The sequence below is a fragment of the Vanellus vanellus genome (assembly GCF_965231255.1).
Source record: "Vanellus vanellus genome assembly, chromosome: 4".
Lineage (NCBI taxonomy): Eukaryota > Metazoa > Chordata > Aves > Charadriiformes > Charadriidae > Vanellus > Vanellus vanellus.
This window is the reverse complement of record NC_138909.1, coordinates 25131761-25153991: the sequence shown is the minus strand read 5'-3', so window position 1 is coordinate 25153991 and position 22231 is coordinate 25131761. Positions and strand designations below refer to the sequence as shown.

General features: G+C 42.8%; 2 protein-coding genes across 2 annotated transcripts in view; both read left to right on the top strand.

Moving 5' to 3' along the window:
- The window catches only part of LOC309670984 (transmembrane protease serine 11E-like), a gene marked incomplete at both ends in the record, with an annotated part of 44141 nt that extends 34815 nt beyond the window's left edge, over window positions 1–9326 (top strand). Inside the window, 5 exons of the mRNA XM_082482131.1 lie at window positions 2215–2253; window positions 5442–5637; window positions 6459–6718; window positions 7502–7644; window positions 9165–9326. Coding sequence (XP_082338257.1) covers window positions 2215–2253; window positions 5442–5637; window positions 6459–6718; window positions 7502–7644; window positions 9165–9326 — 800 coding nt within the window. The remainder of the gene's footprint in view (window positions 1–2214; window positions 2254–5441; window positions 5638–6458; window positions 6719–7501; window positions 7645–9164) is intronic.
- Window positions 9327–19174: 9848 nt separating this feature from the next.
- UBA6 (ubiquitin like modifier activating enzyme 6) overlaps window positions 19175–22231 on the top strand; it is a 30999-nt gene continuing 27942 nt past the window's right edge. The window contains exons 1-2 of the mRNA XM_082483113.1: window positions 19175–19206; window positions 21540–21602. Of these exons, the coding sequence (XP_082339239.1) occupies window positions 21562–21602 (41 nt within the window). The 5' untranslated portion in view covers window positions 19175–19206; window positions 21540–21561. The remainder of the gene's footprint in view (window positions 19207–21539; window positions 21603–22231) is intronic.

Here is a 22231-nt window from a genome sequence, read left to right as displayed (position 1 = left end):
TCTGTGGACCTCCATGTGCTGCAGGGGGACAGCCTGTCTCACCATGGTCTTCATCACAGGCTGCAGGAGAATCTCTGCTCTGGTGCCTGGAGCACCTCCTCCCCTTCCTCCTTCACTGACCTTGGTGTCTGCAGAGTTGTTTCTCTCACATATTCGCACTCCTCTCTCCTGCTGCAATTGCTGTTGTGCAGTTTTTTTCCTGTTTTTTAAATATGATATTATAGAGGTGCTACCACCATCCGTGATGGGCTTGGCCTTGGCCAGTGGTGGAGCCGGCTGGCATTGGCTCTATCGGACACAGGGGAAGCTTCTAGCACCTCCTCATGGAAGCCACCCCTGTAGCGCCCCCTGCTACCAAAACCTGGCCAGGCAAACCCAATACAGGGGTTTTCTCCTTCTTTCATACAACTGAGAAAGCACAAGTGAACATTTTTACTGAAAGGGGACCTTGCAAGTTGTTGCTTGCCCACCAGTAAAACTTATTTGTCTTTATTATGTGAATAGTTCCTGTGTATAGTGAATAAGACTGTGTTGCTATATAAATGTCCAATTATAACTCATCTCCCATTCTTACAAAATAAAGCAGTGGATGCATGCGCACACGGCAGCACTCACACTGCCTTTGTTCTGTATCATTCCCCGCAGTCAAGCTGTACGTGCACTGGAGTTCTGTTTGTTTCTTTTTTCTGTTGTAGCCTACTTAACGTCATATTAAGAAATGAATGAGTACAGGTCTAGTAATGGTGGATTGCAAACATGCAATTCACCCTGCATACCAGGAGGAGTGTCAAGCCCACAAGCAAAACACAAGTGATACAAGCACAATAGGTGACAAGTATGAGCCAGAGCTCTTTGCATTCAAAAGAGACTCCTCCTGGCTTGGAGTGGTTTTGGATCAAAACTAGAATATTATTCTGCGTAGCTGCAAAGAAAAAAAGGAAATGAAATAAGTAGATAAGCACAGGGATCTGCTGAGAAAGGCTCTCCAGCTGCAAAATGTGAATTTGTGGATGTTATACAAGAATTACTATATCATTAAAAAACTGTATTAAAAGTGTGATTTTTTTGTTAATGTTTATTTTTTTACATTTGTTTTGACTGCTGGCAAAGAGAAGGAGAAGAGAAGGCTGAGGGGAGACCTTATTAATGCTTATAAGTATCTAAAGGGTGGGTTGAAGGAGGAGGGAGCCAGGCTCTTTTCAATGGTTCCCAGTGACAGGACGAGGGGCAATGGGCACAAGTTAGAACATAGGAAGTACCATTCAAATACACGGAAAAACTTCTTTACAGTGAGGGTGACAGAGCACTGGCACAGGCTGCCCAGGGAGGTTGTGGAGTCCCCTTCTCTGGAGATTTTCAAGACCCGCCTGGATGCAGTCCTGAGTAATGTGCTCTGGGCAATGCTGCTTTAGCAGGGGAGTTGGACTAGATGATCTCTAGAGGTCCCTTCCAACTCTGAAACTCCGTGATTCTGTGAAATAAAATGGTAGCTCTTGTAAAAATAGCATTCTCGAAGAAGGGGACTAGACTTATACCTTGGGCCAAAGCTTGTTATTGTCAGCATGAGCATACTGTATTGTCCGTAAACATACAACATGCATATTAAAGGAGGGAATGTAGTGCTAGAACCTGCTGTGCCATGCAATAAATTGCTATTAACTTTGTCTTTTAGCATTAATAGTGTACCAGACACCCTGTTGTTCAATATGATAGGAGAAATGAGAGTGAGCCGCTGCTGTTGTAAGCTGGCATTGCTGCAGTGAAGTCAGTGCCTTCTGATCTCGAGGAAGGCACAGCATGAGTACCAGATCTCCTCTGGCCATTCCTCTGCTTTAAATGTGGCAAGTTGATTTTTCACAAAAAAAGGAACTTCAAAGCTTTCCACTGTAGAAATCTCCCCCAACAAATTTGTGAACCTTAAGTAATACAGGACTGGTTTTGCCTGTACCCCACTCCAGAAACATCAGGGTCCAGCAGGATGGGGGAGACCCTGTGCCTGGTCCTCAGAAGATATTGGCTGGCTGGAGAACAATGTGCAATAGCCAGCACAAGAATGTGACCACATATGGGCTACACTGGTTTCTCTAGCAGCCCTCCTCAGACGTACCTCCAGTGGTGCCCTGTACTCAAATAGCTGTTGGGTGGGATGACCGTGCAGACGAGAAATCTTGTCTATGCTGTCCTGGCCTTACCCTGACTGTTTCTTTGTTTCAGGTATGGAGACGAAAAGAGCAGAAGCCATCTTCAATGACAGTAAGTGAGGGCTTTTTATGCCTGGGAAATATAAAATTCTTTTATTTAGCATTAATAGTCTCTGAGCACTTTTCCTGGCCCTTAAAAGCCTTTTCTCATCCTCCTGTCTAATGAATGTGACCTTGTACTTCATCCAGATGAGTTGTGTGTTTAGAAATCCTGCTCAGTCATGAGGAAGCCTCTTTTATTAGTGTCTTCTGGGATACTTAGGAAGATTGCCTTGAAAATAGTGGTGATGGGGTGAAAATCCCCTCTAGTCTACACCCACCGCTGAGTTCCTTGGTCAGTTTTTTTGCAGTGAGATGTTCTTTCTCTTAAAAATATCAGCCATTCTGTGAGAAAAAAAGTAAACAATGAGAAAAGAGCAAGTGCTGAGGGCTCTATAGGAATCTCCAGCGTTGGGCAGAGAGGAGACACGCAGGTCCTGCTGCATAACAGCCTATGGCACGCTTCTGCCTCCAGCAGTGCTGGTGTGGAAGGTGGAGGGTGCATCTTAAATGTCAACCCTGCCATCGAGGAAACAGAGGACTGACTTAGCCAGTGAGGGCTGAGTACTGTAATGTTCAGGACACTTGTTTACTTAATAGCCTGATCCAGTTGCTGTTGGTACCAGTGAGGGCTTTTACACTGTGTCTGCTTAATTGTGTATTTGGACACGCAGAGACTAAGACATGTTTCTACATGAAAGCTAAGGTATTTCAGATGACTCCTAGGTGTACATAGTAAAATTCAGTGAGCGAGGAAGGCCTGCTATAAATAAAGGAATTTAATTGCTTGGGCTAGTTGACTGCTTTATTGTCAGACACAGCAGCTAGCTGAAAGGTGTACTATAATGTGCTAAAGGCAGGAGAGTCCTTATCATGGATTTGAGTGCATTTTATATTTGAGCAGATTACAGTTAGAAGCAATCTCTATTATAAATAGATTAAAACATGTACTTAAATAGAATACTTCGTCAAGTCTAATCCTGCTGGCACAGGGCAGACACCCTGTCCTCTGTTTCCCTCATGTAAAGTATTAGAACTGCATCTTGGAGCAGCGACTGCAGAATCTGCTTCATATATGCTTGTCTTGGATGCTGTAGTATAACAATTCATTGCCACCTTGCTACCTGTTGTTACATGAATGCATTAATTGATGAGTTTTAGACCTCAACATGTACCAGCGTGTTGTTCGATTGGTGCTTTAAGGACAGCAGCCTAGCAGAGACCTCGAACACAGCCTGTGAGTGACAAGTGTCCCAAAAGCCAGTAGGAATGGGCACATGCGGAAGAGTTTGGAATAATGGCGTGTGGTCTCAGAAACTGGGAATACATCATTTTCTTTAGTGTGCATTGGAAAGAAGGAAGGACCATAAAGAAATGTATAGAAGTTACATCAGCCTGTGATTATAACGAAAATGTTCTGGATTTTGGCATGGCTAGTAGCAAAAAATTGTTCCTTATGGAAATAGAAGGCAATATAATTGGGTTTCTCAAGGTATTGCTGCAGGGGTTAAGTTGAGGTAGTTTGTTTTAGAGATGCTTTTAAGCTTTCAGAGAAGGAAGTCAGCTTGTTTGGAGATTTAATAGTCATAAAAACCCATCTTTGCTTACAAGTTGGGTCTGTTTTAACTCTGGGAAGATTTGGTCAGTTCCTTAGCAGCAGGCTATCAAGTAATTGAAGATTAAATAACATCACTTTTTGGGTTGGTTTTAGGTGCTGGTGTTCTTGGGCACTGATGGAACTGAGTTTTTCCCTGTGTTTTGAACATTGACTGCTCAGGTGGTTGATAGGATTGTGCAGTTTTAGGAACAGTAATTGAGGATTACCAATAGCTTTCAGGAGGGAAACATGCTAGCACAGTCAGTCTTATCAATTATGGTATATTCTCCAGTTTTCCTTTCACATGGAAAATTTTGGACAAGGAAATTTAGATTTCACTGATGTCCTTCATTGTGGTTCTAAATCTCAGAACAGGACAGACTCTACACTGAGCACATGAGCTTCTCAATATTGCATGACATTTTGTTTTGGATTTTTTTTTGTTTGTTTGTTTGTTTTTACATTTATGAACAGCTTTCAATCTGCTGTGTTATTGCTGCTACTTTTGACTATGAGGCACCGTTAGCATAACCTTGTGCGGATCCTAGCAGGAGGGGGCAGAGGTTGCTCTCTGCGTGGCTCCAGTGTTTCATCTCTGAGGACTTCAAGGGTCCTGGAGCTGGCAGCTCTTCAGTGATGTACTACCAATTTCTGCTTTGTCCCCCTCTGGGTCACTGTCTGCAGGAGACAGGCAGTGCAATGGTTTGGATTGTGTTGTCACTATGCAAATAATTCTTGGCTCTGTCTCTTTTTCAATGGATTGGAATAGTCCTGTCTGTCAACTTTCCTAATGTCTAGCTGAAATCGGGGCCTGGATGAAAACTAGTGGGTCTTGGTCCAGGTAAGATGGATTTGATGCTGTTTGGATGGGAGAAGACAGCTGAAGCAGCTCTGTCCACTGAGGAAGTTTCTAAAGCTACTGGGCAGCTTCAGCTGCTCCTGAATATCCTGCGTTTAGTGGCTGAAACCATGGATATTTTCATGTCTCTCTGGGTTTGGAGGATAATACTTTTTGTCATGGATGCACACTGTGCTGGAGGTATCCATGCCTTTGTCATCTCTGGCTTGGATTAGTGTGATGCTCTTTGCCTGAAGTGCCTCTCCAGGTCCACTTGCAGACTGCCATTTGTGCAATGTGCAGTTGCCTGTTTCCAGGTGACATCTTGCTGATGTAATCTGCGTGCATGCGTGGTAAAAACCCATGGCTTGGATCATTCCCACCTTAAATTTTGCCTTGTTCATGTTTTATCCTAATGACAAATTACCTGGGACATTAAAGTTGGCAATCCCTGTATTTGGGAATTGTCCTGGGTGTGTGGTGAAGGGTTTTGATTCCTAATTTTGGCTGCTCACACAGCTAAGCCTGAATGGTTTCATGGCTGTCATGGCTTTCCGTAATAGTCAGTTGTCAGGCTTCTAACAGAATGGGTTGTGCATGAGGATCTCTGATCTGGGGGGCCGGTGGAAGGTGTGTTTTCTTGTTGATGTTAATACTGTTAGAGAACCTAGGTGGTGTGTAATTTTACATATGTTTTCCACAGCCATTGGCAAGCATATTTACTAAGCAGAAGGGTAGCTAATACACTCTTTCTCCTTTTTGACAGTCTGTGGGTTACGGCAGAATAGATCAGTCAAGTCAATGGCAAAATCATCGTCATTGCGAATAGTTGGTGGATTGTCTTCTGCAGAGACCGGGGACTGGCCGTGGCAAGCTAGTTTGCAGTACAATAATATCCATCGCTGTGGTGCAACGCTCATCAGCAATACCTGGCTTGTATCTGCAGCTCACTGCTTCAGAGAGTAAGTTCCCATTTTAGACAGAACCTGCAGCAGAATGTTCCCCATGTGTATGAAGTCATGTGACTTTCCAGATTTGCACCGCACCCCTGACTCTTTCCAGGGGAACAATTTTCTGCCTTGGAGGAGAAAAGTCAGGGTTAAGCAGACCCATCACTTGAATGTTTCAATGAGAAATTGAAGTCTGACTCTTTGGAGCAGAACTGGCAATTGTATGAGTGGAAATCAATAGTCATTTGGCACATTGAGCTAAGAAGTACAGAAAAGGTAATGTGACTAAAATGGCAGAGTATTTGTTTCCTGTTGCACAAAACATTTCTAAAGGTGCTCCTTCATGTTACAAGTAGGTTGCTGCCTCTGCAGGCTGCTACCAGAAGTTATAATCCCACATTCCTACCCCTTCATTCAGCCATCCACTCACAGCGCTCTTCTGTTTCAAGCGTGGCAATTGTGAATCTGAAGGGCACATAAAATGGAACAGCTGATTGAACAGATTATAAACATGGAAAAAGAGTAAAGGAAATTAGTTTTCTAGCAGAAAAGCTGTTTGATTTGATTACACCCTGCGGCTACACAATGGCTAGATCAGGGACAAGGAGCAATGGAGGAGTATAAGACTGGTTGAGGACGTAATGCAGGATTGCCCTCTTCTAGCAGCGGCCCACAGTTACATGGGACCCAGTATTTTGGGAAGTGATGGATGCCGTAGGAACCTAGTAGGTAGCTGGCTTGAAGGAGCTTTACAGTAAAGGTGCTCACCAAGTTTAAAGTCCCGAACACTTATATTTACAGCTAAATACTTACAGGACTCTTACCTTTTTCAGCATGAGTCACCCTCAGAAGTGGACTGCTACTTTTGGAGCTGTTTTGAAGCCACCAAGCTTGAAACGATCGGTCAAGACTATTATTATTCATGAAAAGTACCGCTACCCAGAACATGATTATGACATTGCACTTGTGCAGCTCTCTAGACGAGTTGAGTTTACGAGTAGCATACACCGTGTTTGTCTGCCTGAGCCATCTGAGACTTTTCCGTACAATATTTACGCTGTCATCACAGGCTGGGGAGCACTTACCAATGATGGTGAGTCCCAAGTCTACCAGGCGACCTGTATTTATATAAACAGTTGCTCTGATCTATGACTGAATTGATGCCACTTCTGTAGCCATATGTTGTATGGCAGCAAGCCTAATTCTTTGTCCATAAGCAATATGTTTGTTTCATTGTGAGCAGCAGTTTCTTGTTCTAAAATTAGACTGGATAAAGACAAGATACTGACCACTGAAGCAGAAAACAGGAAGATGACTGTTCTCTTTTTCAGTCTTTCCATTTCGTATTGTAAATTCTCAAGACAGGTAGTCCAGCCGTGCATGTGTTTATATAGCACCTAAAAAATTATTCTCCCAGCCCTAGCCAGAAGCTACATATAACTCTGTGGGCTTTTAGGAAAATGTGCAGTGAGATGCAGATGGTGATTTACCCAAGCTCACACTCTTATCAGGCCACACTAAGAGTAGATTTAGCAACGGAACCAAGATGTCTTAATTTCGTATCGTCTCTGCAAATTGCTATAATAATTTGTGTTCCGTGGTATTATATGGAACATGTATAAAACATACGGCTTTGCACTTAAGGCACTATGTACCATGCAATTGTTACTTCTGTCTTAATGGTACAGTTCTTAAGTGATACTATGAGTATGTACATTTTCCTTAAGGGCCTAACCTAGACAGATCAACAAGCAAAACCTCCATATTAAACCAAGTCAAGTTGGTCCTCCATAAGAGAACATAAAAAGCTCTTCCTGTATCTTAACTACTGCAAAGTAATTCTGTTGATAAATACCCAAACTATATTTTCCCTAAGGTCCAACTCCAAATGCTCTTCAGGAAGCAACAGTGAAACTTATCGACTCAAACACTTGCAACAGAAAAGAAGTGTACGATGGCGACATAACACCCAGGATGCTGTGTGCAGGATACTTGGAAGGAGGAGTAGATGCTTGTCAGGTAACTGTAGCTGAAAATTAGAAAGGAAAACTATTTTAATGCTGACTCCAGTATCTGGTTGACCAAATCTTAACTGGTATTGTATTAGTCCTTTAAATAGGCTCTGTTCAAACAGGAATTAAGTTGTAAAATGAAATAGCATTTAGTACATAAAACCCATACTAAGAGAGCTACATTAGTATAATATTCGGAATTTAAACCTTTCATAGCATGAAATGAAATTCTTATTCTGTAACTCAGAATAGCTGCTACAAGCCCATTTGCTTCTCATAATTTGTGTGTGAAATCTAACTAACAATTCTAACAATTTGTTTGCAAAGTGATATGGCAAGACATTGACAGAGATACTAAATGCTGAAATACTAAATATGAGCAGAAAATTAATGTCTCAAGCATCCAAGACCAGACATCTGTACAGTTGAGAAGGAAGAAGTTTAAGAATGTAGCAGTTAAGCTGCCAGCAAAAATGCACTATCACTCATTGAAATTAAATTCTGGACTGGCTCATCTCATAACAGATCTGTTATGATATGATCTTTGGTAACAGACTTGGATCAGGGGAAGGAAAACCATCTGAAACAAACATACCTATAAAGAAGCTAGGTGGAAATGGAATGGTAAGGATACATGCGTGGTGCAGGTTTGCAAATGTTGCAAGCAAATGCTTATGTTCAAACCAAAATATCTCCATAATGGTAACTTTTTAAAAGATAATTTCTATTTATGTTATTTACAAAGAATGTACTCCTAAGTGCTGGTTCAAAACAGACCCTTTTCCAGAATCCCACTCCTTACAGATTTATGCCCAAAGCCAAACTCCTTGCAAAATAAGTCTGCGAGGTTCAATTCCTCTACTCCTGTCTGTCTCAGCATTGAGGAGAACCGAACAGAAGGATCCAGCTGCTGTTTATTTCAGTAAAGCATTTTGGTGGAAGATGGGGAATTTGGTCTGTTGTGTGAAGATCGCTTTTCAGCCTGTAAGGTTTCCAGTTTAACTATTATTACCATGTCATGATATTAACAGTATCTGAATTCACCCTTTGAGAGTGGCTAACATCTTAAGGAGATATTGTCTAATTAGAAGACCAAGTTCCCCATTAAATCCTTTTTGAAATGTTACTGCTGCAAGTGACTAAAATAATCTGTTGAAAGGATAGTTGTTACTGTAAAAAAAAAAAAAAGTTCCTCCTGGCTTAGATTGCTATGTATATTTGTGTTTCCCTACTTTGTATGAGGAGAACGACAAGGCAGGTGGGGAGCAGTGTTTCACAAAACAAAAGAGAAACTTTTTTTTTTTTCTACTGTAAATCCACAGAGACAGGTCAGGAGGTTCCATGGCAAACAGGAAAAAGCCACAGACTTCCTACTCAAATTTCAGAAACAGCCTGGATTCTGAAAATGGCAGCTCTTGAAATACTGCTTGCTTTGTACTCTTATTGTACACATCCTCCTATCTATGGAGAGAATTATATTTTCCCTTCTGATCAGTTAAATGTTTTTTTCCCCTCCTCTTTCTCTAGGGGGACTCTGGGGGACCACTGGTTACTCCAGACTCTAGACTGATGTGGTACCTCGTGGGAATAGTGAGCTGGGGAGACGAATGTGCCAAACCAAATAAACCTGGAGTTTACACACGAGTGACTTATTTCCGTGACTGGATTACCTCAAAAACTGGCATCTAATTCCAAAATCAAAAATGGATTTAACTACATAGACTACGTGCAACTCATATCTGTCTGTAATTCTGAAAGGTTTTTTTTTTTAGTATATATATTCCTGTGTAGTTTTGGCCAAAGCAACCTTTGCCCACAGCCAGTGCTATCTTTGCTGTCAGAGATCCTAACTCCTTGAGAATTTATACTAAATATATGAGATTGCTTGCCTCATCTTTGAGCCTTGAAACATTCTCAGTTATAAGAAATTATGAACTGATGTCATTAAACTAAATTTTAAATGCTACCCATTTATCTGATTTATAAATGTAAACATTTTCCAGGAAAAAAAAAATTTCTTCAGCTATGACCGAGGTCTGAAGCTGAACCTTCTTCCTCAAGTGAAGCAAATGCTGTCACAGCTGAGTTTCTAGCAAAGCAAACCCTTGATTATTATTCTTCTTAGAGACTAACATCTGCACAGACTGCAGCCAAGACCCTGGATGCTCACCCTGCTCAGTGGCCTTGGTAGCTAACTGTGGATCAACCAGGACTGACAGTAAGTCCTAGCTAAGGAAAAGGAGGATTTCTGTGCTTGCAGTAAGTTGGAAGGGAAAAGAGAAAAGCTCAATGTTCTTCTTTCAAACCACATTTTTAATAGAAGATTTTTGGTGGATTCTGTGAAGTTCAAGTTACTTGAAAGTGCTATTGTGGAAATGCTTTATCACAATACTGTGCTGCTACCTCTGTACCAGTTGCCTTCTAGATCTACTCTGTTCAACTCACAATATGCTTAAGATACAGAAACACAAGCTCTACCCAAATCTCTTTGTAGTAAGGGTGTCCCCACGAACAACTTCCCTGGAAAGAAACCCAGCATTTAAATTTGTGCTAAGTGAAAAATAAATATTCACCACAAATAATCTGGGAACTATGTTTTTCGTTCAAGAAATAGTGTGCTTTTCCAAGGGCATGCCAGCCAGTGGAAACCATCTCACTGCAAAGGAAGCAATTAGTGATACTGTTTTGCTTAACTGATGGATTCATCTCTGCCATGAATGAATATGATCCTGTCTTAGGAGGCTGAAGAGTAATTTCATATTAAAGAACAGTCCTGATAACTTCAGAGTAAATGCAATCCTTATCCACCGATTAAGCACTTTTCCTACCTCCATGCATGACATCTCATGGATTGCTGGTGGAAGAGAGGCCAGTGACATCACTTTTACCGTCCGGTAGAGCCCAGACCATCAATATGAGGATCCAAAATGTCACTCCAGTACTGTGTCCTTCAGCTTTTGAATGGCCACCAGACTGCTTAGGCTATGAATGCAGTACTCTCAGGAGTCTGTATGAGATGTGAGAGAAGCTACAAGCCCCACAGCTGAACCTACTACAGCTGAAAATCTCTCCGAAGCATCCTGCCTCCACTTCTGCTCGGGACTGGATCTCTCCGCAGCCTTCCTACTGTGCAAGCTCTCCAATAATCAGCATCCCTTGGAATGAGATGCTCTGCATTTCTTGAAAACTTGCACCCTGAATTACAAGTCTACCTATGGATGGAAAAGCCTATGTTTAAGCCTCAGTGGTGGAGGGAGGGGGTTGTCTTATTATTAGGCTCCTTCCAGTCTTTGTACATATCTTTTGAATTTCAGTAAAAGACAAGATACCTTATCTCAGAAAGAAATCTACTGAAGATTTTAGATTAGTTTTGGTTTTGAAATAGTAGTATCTTTATTCTGATTTTCCATGTCCGTTATAAAATGAAAAGGATCTTGGGACAGTTAGGAGCATAGTTAGATGCAGCAAATCTGTTTCTTTAATTTATTGAGAAGTTTGTAATTTATGCACTTTTGAGATGCTGCTATTTTTCAACTAAGATTTTACTCTGGGTCAGGTTCAGTTACAAAATAGAAACTGCATAGTTTCGTATTAGATCACCTGGAAACACTGTTTTCTTCTAGTGTTCAGATCCCCTTTTTTCGAAGGCATCCTTTGGAAAAAAATTACATCTAGTTTTTGTGCCTCTTATTGCTTTGAAGGTGAAAATCATGACAAGTGTCCTTCCTTATAATCAACTGACGAATTGCAATTGAAAATAAACACTAGTTCACTTTCATAGATAGCTAAGGCTTTGTTTTGCACTTAAATCTATCTTTTTGCCTAGAAAATGGAGGCAACAATAAGGGGGTGAGGCTGAGATTTGGTACAACCCCTATAAACTGGTTCCTACCTCACAGTGCAAGTGATATGTATATATAATACCTTTAAAATCAGAAAGGCAGCCTTTATTTCGGGTTTTCTCGTGAGAGGGCAAACAGCCAAGAGGTCTGTGGGAGAATGTCTACCTTACTCAGGGAGTCCTGAGCCAGCCAGCTGCACTTTTCACAGATTTTTTTAGCAAACTGTCTGGCCTGGGTTTGTCTTATACTCCATGTCAGTGTTTTATTTATGAAGACTCTGTTTGTTTTCTGCCGTAGAATAAAACAAAGAGAATATTGTGTGGTTAAAGAAAATATTTTTAAAAACCTTTATTATTGTTGATGTTAAGATTTAGCATGGATTTAAACAATATAAAGGTAATATGTTTCATAACATTAAATGTATTTAAAAACAGTTGCTCATTTTTTGTTCTTTTTTTGCTTAATAATAACCAAGCTAAAATTAGTCTATTTTGAATCATATACCATCTTCCTTATTTTGATATAAGACTATTCTAAAACTGCCGTGCTGTCCCCATCCTAGGAATTGTTTGTCTTTAACAGTGGTTGGAGCTTTAGAGATGTTTCAGCAAAGACAAGGTGGGACATCTGCTTTTCTTAAATACTCAAAGGTGAACTTCAGTTAAGCTAGCGCTACATATATTTGAGAATGAACCTGAAGCTTTATCCAAGAATCCACCACCTTGCTTCTGGCCTTGGAAAAACTTATCCTTCTAAGGTGGCATTCCTGGAAATTGGCTGTAGGGAGGTCTACGTAGCTGATGTAGCAATCCTCCTGAGATTTCCCAGGGAGATTTAAAGTATCAAGAAACATGTTCCAAACTTCTGGTTATTCAGATCAGGTTGCTTGAGGCTTGCCCAATGCTAATTTTCAGCCTGGAGCACAAGTAGGAGAGAAATAAGAGGCTGATTGCACAAGGCCTAATCACGTGAGGAGGTCTGTTTGAATGACATCAATCCTTCACCAGAACTCCTTATGTAAGTAAAGCTTGTAGAAACTCCAAATCCATATCCGCTGTTCCTGTTAACAAATTAGAAGAGCTGAGAGCCAAAAGTTATTATTTAGCCCAATGAATATTTATCTGGCAACTTGCAGCCTGCGTTAAGAGATGCACGTGCATGAAAAAGCTGGCTCTGGCTTTTGGAAATGCATTCATGCACATCAGCGTGGAATCAGCTTAGGTAATTGGTGCCCTTGTTTATCTGGATCAGGATTTTAAGAATATTGTTAACACGGTTTCTAGGAAGGTGTCACTTGCTCGAGCAGCCTTAAGTGACAAGATCCTTTGGCCCACCCCATTGGGAAGCTGGAGTCCTCTTAAACATGCCAGCAAAGCACTCCTACACCTCACGTTGTGCCAAAGAGAGGAGACAAAGCCTTGCCAGTCAGCACCTCACTTCTGCAAGAGCTGATGGCAAGCCATAGGTTATGACAGGATGTTTGGAAACCCACTTGAAGGATGCTGATGTGGATTTATGGTCATTTCTGCACTGGCCTGTGTGCTAAACTGAATTGTGTTGGCCTTAGTACTTTCAAATAACACATTTTTAGGGAGAAAACTACATGGAGTTTTGTCTGCTAATTTGTTTATTAACTAAAGAAATCGGGGAAACAAATGCATCCCCTCAAATCCTCACTTTGGAGTCCCCATTAAGAATATGAAATTGTGCCTGCAAATAAGGAAATTAAAAGACTGGAAAAAAAAGTGCAAGTGGCTGGGATTTTCCCAGCAGATGGAAAGGAGATTTGCAGCTATATCAGCTCCAGCTCCTTTTGAAAATACTGGCTCTAAAGATGTATTCAATACCTGCATGTAAAATGAATCTACAGTAGCACATATAAACTGAAGTCACAGGGATTTTGGGCGTGAATAGGCTCGAAGTCCAGAGGTGGTGGTGGTCTCCTGACCACCGCTCATTGCTTCAGCAAGTCAGTACACTGACAGCCTTGCTTCATACCTTTTGCTGATCTCAAAAGCTGTAGCTGACTTTAACATGATACAAATATGGACTTGAGATGTCTCTTAAAATTATTCAATTAAACAAATTCATGAAGAGTTTATGTTCTGTGTATTTTTAAAAGAGGATGCTATGGGGAAAAAGAACAGTCAAGTGGCTCCAGATGTTTCAAATTTTGCAGTCTTGGAGACAAAATAATGTATGTTGTTTGATTTGGTAGCATCAACCTAGAGGGCTCCTGAGTACACCTACTAATTGATGCATTTTGGAACCAGTTTCTTTGGCTTCTGGGGTAAAGAGAATCTGTCCATTTTTATTTGCCAATTTATCTTAGAATGCCTACATTCACAGTTCCACTAATGCTTTGTCTTTGCTTAATTACTGCTGAACTATCAGGTAAGAATTAACTGGATGTTGCTGTTTCTCTGTTTAGGCAAAAGGCTTTTCAGTATCCACCCTTACTAAGCAAAATCTGTTTCATGTGAGATGACTACACATTGAAGTGACTGGGGGCAGTTTTGAATGTTTGGAACTTAACAGTGTGGATGACAACACTGAGTGTGTATGGATAAGAATTAAGGGGAAGGCCAATAAGGCAGACATCGTGATGGGAGTTTGTTATAGACCTCCTAATCAGGATGTAGAAGTTGATGAAGTATTCTATAAGCAGCTGGCAGAGGTCTCACGATCATCTGCCCTTATTCTTGTGGGGGACTTCAACTTCCCAGACATCTGCTGGAAATACTACGCAGCAGAGAGGGAACAGTCATGGAGGTTCCTGGAGTGTGTGGAAGACAACTTCCTAACACAGCTGGTGAAGGAACCAACTAGGGGAAGTGCCCTACTGGACCTACTGTTTGTTAACAGAGAAGGTCTTGGGGGGGATGTAAAGGTTGGAGGTCGCCTTGGGCAGAGTGATCACGAAATGATAGAATTTTCAATTCTTGATCACGTAAGGCGGGGAGCCAGCAGAACTGCCACCTTGGATTTCTGAAGGGCAGACTTTAGCCTGTTTAGGAGCATGGTCGAGAGTGTCCCTTGGGAGGCAGTTTTGAAGAGCAAAGGTGCCCAGGAAGGCTGGGCATACTTCAAGCAGGTGCTCTTAAAAGCGCAGGAGAAGGCCATCCCCTTGTCTCGAAAAACGAGCAGACGGGGAAGACGACCAGCCTGGCTAAATAGAGAACTTTGGCTGGACATCAGGAAAAAAAGGAAAGTTTACATTCTCTGGAAAAGGGGGTTGGCAACTTATGAGGACTATCAAGATATAACAAAGCTATGTAGGGGGAAAATGAGAAGGGCCAAAGCTCAATCAGAACTCAGCTTGGCCACTGCAGTTAAAGACAATAAGAAGAGATTCTTTGAGTATATCAATAGAAAAAGGAAGACTAGGGAAAATGTAGGCCCACTGGTGAATGAGACAGGTGCCCTAGTGGTGGAGGACACAGAGAAGGCAGAGTTACTGAATGCCTTCTTTTCTTCGGTCTTCACTGCTAAAGCTGTCCCTCATGGATCCCATACTCTGGAGGCAAAGGGGAAGGTCTGGAGAGAGGAAGATTTTCCCTCAGTTGAGGAGGACCGTGTCAGAGACCACTTGGCCAAGCTGACATTCACAAGTCCATGGGCCCTGATGGCATGCATCCGCGAGTGCTGAGAGAGCTGGTGGATGTTATTGCTAGACCACTCTCCATCGTCTTTGAACAGTCATGGAAAACAGGAGAGGTGCCTGACGACTGGAGGAAGGCTGACATCACTCCAATCTTCAAAAAAGGCAAGAAGGAGGACCCAGGGAACTACAGACCAGTTAGTCTAACCTCTGTCCCTGGGAAGGTAATGGAGCGACTCATTCTGGATGTCATCTCCAAACACGTTGAGGAACAGGAAGTTATTGGAAGTGGTCAACATGGATTTACCAAGGGTAAATCATGCTTGACCAATCTGATAGCTTTCTATGATGTTATAACTGGTTGGCTGGATGAGGGGAAAGTCGTGGATGTCATCTACCTTGACTTTAGCAAGGCTTTTGACACTGTCTCCCATGACATCCTCATTAGGAAGCTGAGGAAGTATGGGCTAGATGAGGTGACAGTGAGGTGGATTGAGAGTTGGCTGTGTGACAGAACTCAGAGGATTGTGATCAGCGGCACAGAGGCTAGTTGGAGGCCTGTAACCAGTGGTGCCCCCCAGGGGTCAATACTTGGTCCAATTTTGTTTAATATATTCATTAATGACCTGGATGAGGGGACAGAGTGTATCCTCAGCAAGTTTGCTGATGATAGCAAACTGGGTGGGGTGGCTGACACCCCAGAGGGCCGTGCTGCCATCCAGCGTGACCTGGACAGGCTGCAGAGCTGGGCAGAGAAGAACCTAATGAGGTTCAACAAAAGCAAGTGCAAGGTCCTGCACCTGGGGAGGAAGAATGCTAGGCACCAGTACAGGTTAGGGGCAGACCTGCTGGGAAGTAGCTCGGAGGAGAAGGATCTGGGGGTTGTGGTAGACGGTAAATTATCCATGACCCAGCAATGTGCCCTTGTCGCCAAAAAGGCCAATGGAATCCTGGGCTGCATAGGGAAGAGTGTGGCCAGTAGGTCGAGGGAGGTCATTCTCCCCCTCTACTCTGCACTGGTGAGGCCACAACTGGAATACTGTGTCCAGTTTTGGGCTCCTCAGTTCAAGAGGGACAGGGAACTGCTGGAGCAAGTCCAGCGAAGGGCAACTAAGATGATTAGGGGCTTGGAGCATCTGCCTTATGAGGAAAGGCTGAGAGAGCTGGGACTCTTTAGCCTGGAGAAGAGAAGGCTGAGGGGAGACCTTATTATGGCGTACAAGTATCTAAAGGGTGGGTTGAAGGAGGATGGAGCCAGGCTCTTTTCAATGGTTCCAAGTAACAGGACGAGGGGCAATGGGCACAAGTTAGAACATAGGAAGTTCCGTTCAAATACACGGAGAAACTTCTTTACAGTGAGGGTGACAAAGCACTGGCACAGGCTGCCCAGGGAGGTTGTGGAGTCCCCTTCTCTGGAGATTTTCAAGACCCGCCTGGATGCAGTCCTGACTAATGTGCTCTGGGCAATCCTGCTTTAGCAGGGGAGTTGGACTAGATGATCTCTAGAGGTCCCTTCCAACTCTGATAATTCTGTGATTCTGTGTTTCTGTATCTTAAAAAATGCAATAACCAGGAGAGAATGATGGTACGTAGCAGGTTTTTTTTCACTTGATTGGCAAGTTCTTAAAAATAAGAATTGTTAGTTTAACCTAGAAAAATTGAAACAGGTTCATTTTTAAGGACAGAAACCACAAAATTAAAGGTAAAAATCACTGACAGAACTAAAAATTAGCAAAGTGATGAAACTGAAGTGGATATTTTTTGCTATCTTTAAACTTTCCTTCTCTTTTTTCCCACCCTTTATGCCTGGGACTCCTGATAATTCTATTCATCATGTACCTGCACTGCTCTTTGAAACTACTTTATTGAAATAACAGATTTTATTCTTGTATTTTCTGATTTTTATGTATTATGTGAAAAAGCTACAAAGCAAATACCAGCCTTAAATACCGATTCCTTTACTGGTAAGAATTGCATTCATCATCCTGAAGAACTGAACTGTTCTCTCTCCTTATGCCATCTCTCAGCCCAGCACTTCAGACTTCTAGCGGCCTCTAGTGGTTCTTTGAAATTTGCCCAATCTGTCTTTAATTATTTCTTTGTGTCACAAATAAGCTGTGTAGAAGACAAGTACTTTCACCCTGATCCTGCCAAAGCATAGCCTGTGTTTGAAGTGTTGTCCAGCTGCCCGTAGTCTTCGTTACTAATTCAGTACAAAAGCTGTGTGCGTTGTTGGACTGAGGTGTAAATCTTGAGCAAGATGTGGAGGGTTGCTAGAACGCTGTTCATTAGAGAGAAATAAATGCTAAAATAATGCATTGGATGCTCACAAAGAGGAAAAAACTTGGGTCTTCTTGCCCCTAGAAGTTCTCCAAAACCCAAGCAGGATAGAGAAAAGGCTTGATTTTTTTTTTTTCTTGTGCACTGTAGGATGCAAATGGTTTGGTTTTTTTTTCTGAAGTTACAAATATTTTGAAATATAAGTTTACTATATACAATGACATTTTTCAGTCGTTGCTTGTGCAGTGGCATGAATCCTTCCCATGCTATCCAAGATGTGTTAATGATAACAAGAAAGGTTTAAACTTGTCTCACCTACCCCAATGATTAGGGATAACGAAAAGGAAGGCAGGGCTTAAGTTGAAGGGAGATTAAACTGCCTGATGGGAAGGCGGGCAGTGCTGGGATCTTAATCAGAGTTTGGGAAACAAGAGAGAAAATATTTATAGGAGGTGATGTTGAGTTGGTGGTAGAGGCAGAGCGGTGGTTGCTGCAGCTTGCTTTCTCCTGGTTAAACTCCACCAAAAAAAAAAAAAAAAAAAGAGGGAAAACGTTTCCACAGGCCTATATACCTGTGGAATCATAGAATCACCTAGGTTGGGAAGGACCTTTAAGATCATCAAGTCCAACCATTAATCTAACACTGCCAAAACCACCACTAAAACATGTCCCTAAGCACCGCGTCTACATCTTTTAAGTACCTCCAGGGATGGTGATTCAGCCGCTTCCCTGGGCAGCCTGTTCCAATGCTTGACAACCCTTTTGGTGAAGAAATTTTTCCTATTATCTATCTTAAACCTCCCCGGTCTACCTTAAAGCTGTTTCCTACCATGTTGGTATTTGATGTTGTATGTTGGTTTTGATCACTTTTTCCCAAATCTGTGCTCCTCTACAGCCTTGGATACTCTATAGTGTTTCACAGGTTTGCTCCCTAGCCCCTTTTAATGAAATTTTGCCAGTTTTTGAGGTAGGCGACATCTCGCTGGTGCTCTCCTGCAAGGCATGGAGACAGTTTACCTCAGCAGCAGGTCTCAGAAGCACGCATGGTCGTCTAAACTGGTAACGCTTCAACCTAACGGGGATATTTTTTTTTTTTTTTAAAGAACACGGTGTGTTACTTTTGTAGGGCAGAAAGCAGTGCTTTTCTTTAACGGCTTACGCGTGTCCGGTTGGGCACTACCGAAGCAGACACTACCCGCCGCCATGTCACGCCGGGCTGAGGCCGCCCGCCCCGCCTCGGCTCTCCTCCTCAGGGCGCGAGGGGGCGGGCCGGGGCGGGCCGCCGTAGCCCGGCCCCTCATGTCGGCGCAGGCGGGGAAGCGCCGCGGCACCGGTGCTGCCGTTTCCCACCTCCCCCCCTTCCTGCCTCTTCCCCCGTCGCCGCCGGCAGCGTTCAGGCCGTGATCGCAACGCCAGGCCGCCGCGCTGGTGAGGGCGGGCGGCGGCGGGGCCGAGGAAGGGGGGCCCTGAGGCGGGAGGCGGCGGGGCCCGGGGTAGGCCGGCCCGCCGGGTGGCGGTTCCCAGCGCCGCAGGAGCGCCCCGAAAGCCGGTGCGTCGAGGGGGGGGGGGGGGCTGCAGCCGGTCTGGCTCAGCTGGGTCGGGTTGGTTTCTCGCTCGGTTCCCCACTGTAGATCCGAGGTGTCGTTTTTCCTCCATTAGCCCGGCTGGCCAGTTAACAGTGCGTCTGGGCGTCCGCTGTCTCTCCGGTGACTGAACAGGGAGCCTGCGTCGGCTGCGATCGGCCTCTGGAAACCCTGGGTAGGTGGGATGAATCCAGGCCTCCCAGCCATCACAGCCTGCTGAACATCAAGTAATTAATACTGCTTCAGCCTGTGCTGACTTGGAGGTAAGAAACACTGTGAAACTGGTCCCCCTGCTACAGCTCCTGTGCCTTCGCTGCTTTTCAGAGAGAGCATCTCAGTCCTTCTTGGTAACATGTAGCTGCTCAGTTTGTCCCTGGGTTATGTCCCACGAGCAGCTGAGGCTTTAAAAAATGAAGGACTTTGCTTATACAGTTAAACAGAAGCCTGGTAGTAAAACTGATAGCCTTGCCTTTTAAAAAGAAACAGGTGAGTGTATAAACGTAGAGCATCTGGTAAGAACTAGGACATAATGTTAGAATGGCTTCCCCCCCTATTCACACCCCCCCCCCCACCCCCCCCCCATATTACATGCCTGTCTTTGAGACCCATTCAGTACCAGTTGAACTAAAATGAGAACCACAACTTGGATGCAGGAATACATTAACAAAACTTTGTACTAACACCACTTGACAACAGTACTACTAAGTCCTCTTTTGGAATGAGGTGTTTTGCCGTACCTGGTGTGTATGCTGGTAACAAGGCAGTGCTGTAATGGAGGATGCAGGAGGAGAACTGGGAGTTGACATATATTGGAAGAGCCACTGTCAAATGGGTCTGTGTGATACAGGTGGGGAAGTTTCTTTTGTGGGTTGATCGCACATCCTCGTTCACAAACGGAGGGCATGCTGATAGAGATAGCTGTCAGCAACCACAGCAGAGGAAGTTGAGTGTTTTTATTCAGGGGTAGGTTTATCCTTCCCCACCTTAGTACCACAACGTGTTTATGTTGGGCAGTCCCAGAGTGTCTGTGCTGCTTGTGGAGGGTGATTGTGGAGGAGCAGAACACCTCGGGGATGGTTGCTTTGGGCTGTTATGAGGTGGCACTGGCTTGCTTTGAGGCAAACTTCCAGTCTTGTGTCCCAGGTAGTGGCTGAAATGAAGGCTTTTACCTAAGCAGGGACTGAAGCCCGTGATTCTCAGATGAGGTGTGTTGCTCTTTCGCTTGAGATCTGGGTCCTAGAACGATCTAGTTACATTGCTGTTGCTTGCCTTGAGCCCTTGTTGTGCGAGGGCATGGGAGCTGCACTGAAGTGACAGGTGGTGTAGATTGTGACGGAGGTGCCTCATGTTGACTGACTTGTGTGCTAACTTATGTCTAGGAGTTAGTATCCACGCTGTGGAAGAGCTTAACTGGTAAGATTTGGGGCCTGCTTTCAATGTGATACTATTCCTTGCTGCGCAACTTCAGTGCTTTCTAATTCAGCCTAAAAAAATCAAAAGGACAAATTTAAGGTCAGAATGTTGTGGTCTTCAAGTTGTGACAGGCTGCAGGTGCCCCATATCAGAAATGTTAAAATGTTTACCAAAACCATCTGAACAGTAAATAGGAGTTAACCTTTGGGCAGGGTTGCTTTGAAAGCTGTTTTAGGGTATATCTGTGCTCTCAGAGAAAAAACTCCATAGTGTCCCTTTGCTTTTCAATCTCACAGGAGAAAGGGTTGTCAGTCATGTCTATTTTCCAAGGCAGTTTGTAGGGAGTTGAAATAAGATGTGTGCTTTCCTAGTAGTGATGGGAACTGATGTTCAGGGTCAAACATGGGGTCTGTTTTGTTTGTCCTGTATTTGGTGGCAGTCACCTGCCAGCTCTAGGAAGCACCAATTCTCAGCCTGCATAACTAAGAAACAAGCTGTCCAGTGGCAGTTTGTTCCTAATCGTAGTGCTTAGTTATCACTAAAGTAACTTAACAATGAAAAAGTCTTTGCTAATGACTAAAGGTCTTAATAGCATAAATTATGTTTTTTCTTAAAATCCTATTGAACTGTTTAACTTGATGTCTTAATTAAATGTTGCATTAATTCAGATCTTTGTGTATTGATTTCTTCAGTTAGTTAAAACAGTAACTTGTTTCCTAAGGATTTTTCAGTTAACATAGAAATAATGAGGCGTAAATAATTATTCCTAGTCATTCAGGGATCTCCTATCTTTTTTTAAAAAAAAAAAAAAAAAAGCACCAATCAGGTAGATGCCAGTTAAGCAGCTTGGAGTTGTTAATATAAAATGGAATTGTACTTTTAGTAAATCTAACTGTGGCAGATACAAGAAGAAAGTCTTGTATCTCCTCAATGGGGAAATTAGTATGTCTGTCTGTATTTTGAAATCATTTATTGAAGGTTTGGGGGTGCTTGTCTTCCGACTCCTGTGCATTTTAATTACCTAGATGCTGTGGTGTTCTGCCAGCTTCTTAATGTTCAAAGTGATCCTATGTAACATCACTTTTTGTGTTTTTCAGTTTTTCTATTGAAGAATTGAGTGGGGTGGCCACCTGTGAAATTGCATCCAATGTAACCAGATTATTTCTTTTTGTAATGCTTTTAGTGTAAACAAATCACATTGCATCATGGCTGCAGACTCTATGGAAATTGATGATGCTTTGTATAGGTAAGAATATCTGATTTTTAAGCATTGCTCTTGACTTTTCAGGGACACTTACGTTTACATGCAGTAATGTGAAAGACAAGGCTTGAAAACACTATCTACTGCCAGTTAGGGAAAGGTGTGTGTACTTGTGCTGCTGTGTCCCTCCTTTTGTAAGGCAAAAACCCCAAAGTGTTCAGCAAGTGAAACAGAACCCACTTCTTGCAAAGTTAGTGGTGAGAACTGGTTGAATTGAAGATACAATCCATCCTTCTGTAAAACTTCTTTTATTGGTTTCATAATTGGTGTTTTCTGACCATTATTAGTGTTTGACCAGTAAAAAACATAGGTAAATACTATGGAGTTGTACAAAGTTCCAGTAGTATCAATAATGTGTGCTTTTTGGAAAATAGGAATAATAATTCTCCTATTTGTAATATGGATTTTTTTTCTGCCTTTAGCTTGTTTCCCCTTTGACAAAGTAGATACTTCTCTCTTTCTTGTTCCTCATCTTCTTTCACTACCTTCTTTTCACCTTCTTTTTTGACATTATGTAATTTATATCTTTCATACTTTCATTTATTCCTCAGTCTTTGCTATAGATCTCTGTTGTCATGAACATCGTCAGTTTCTCTGTTATGCTCCAGACTTCA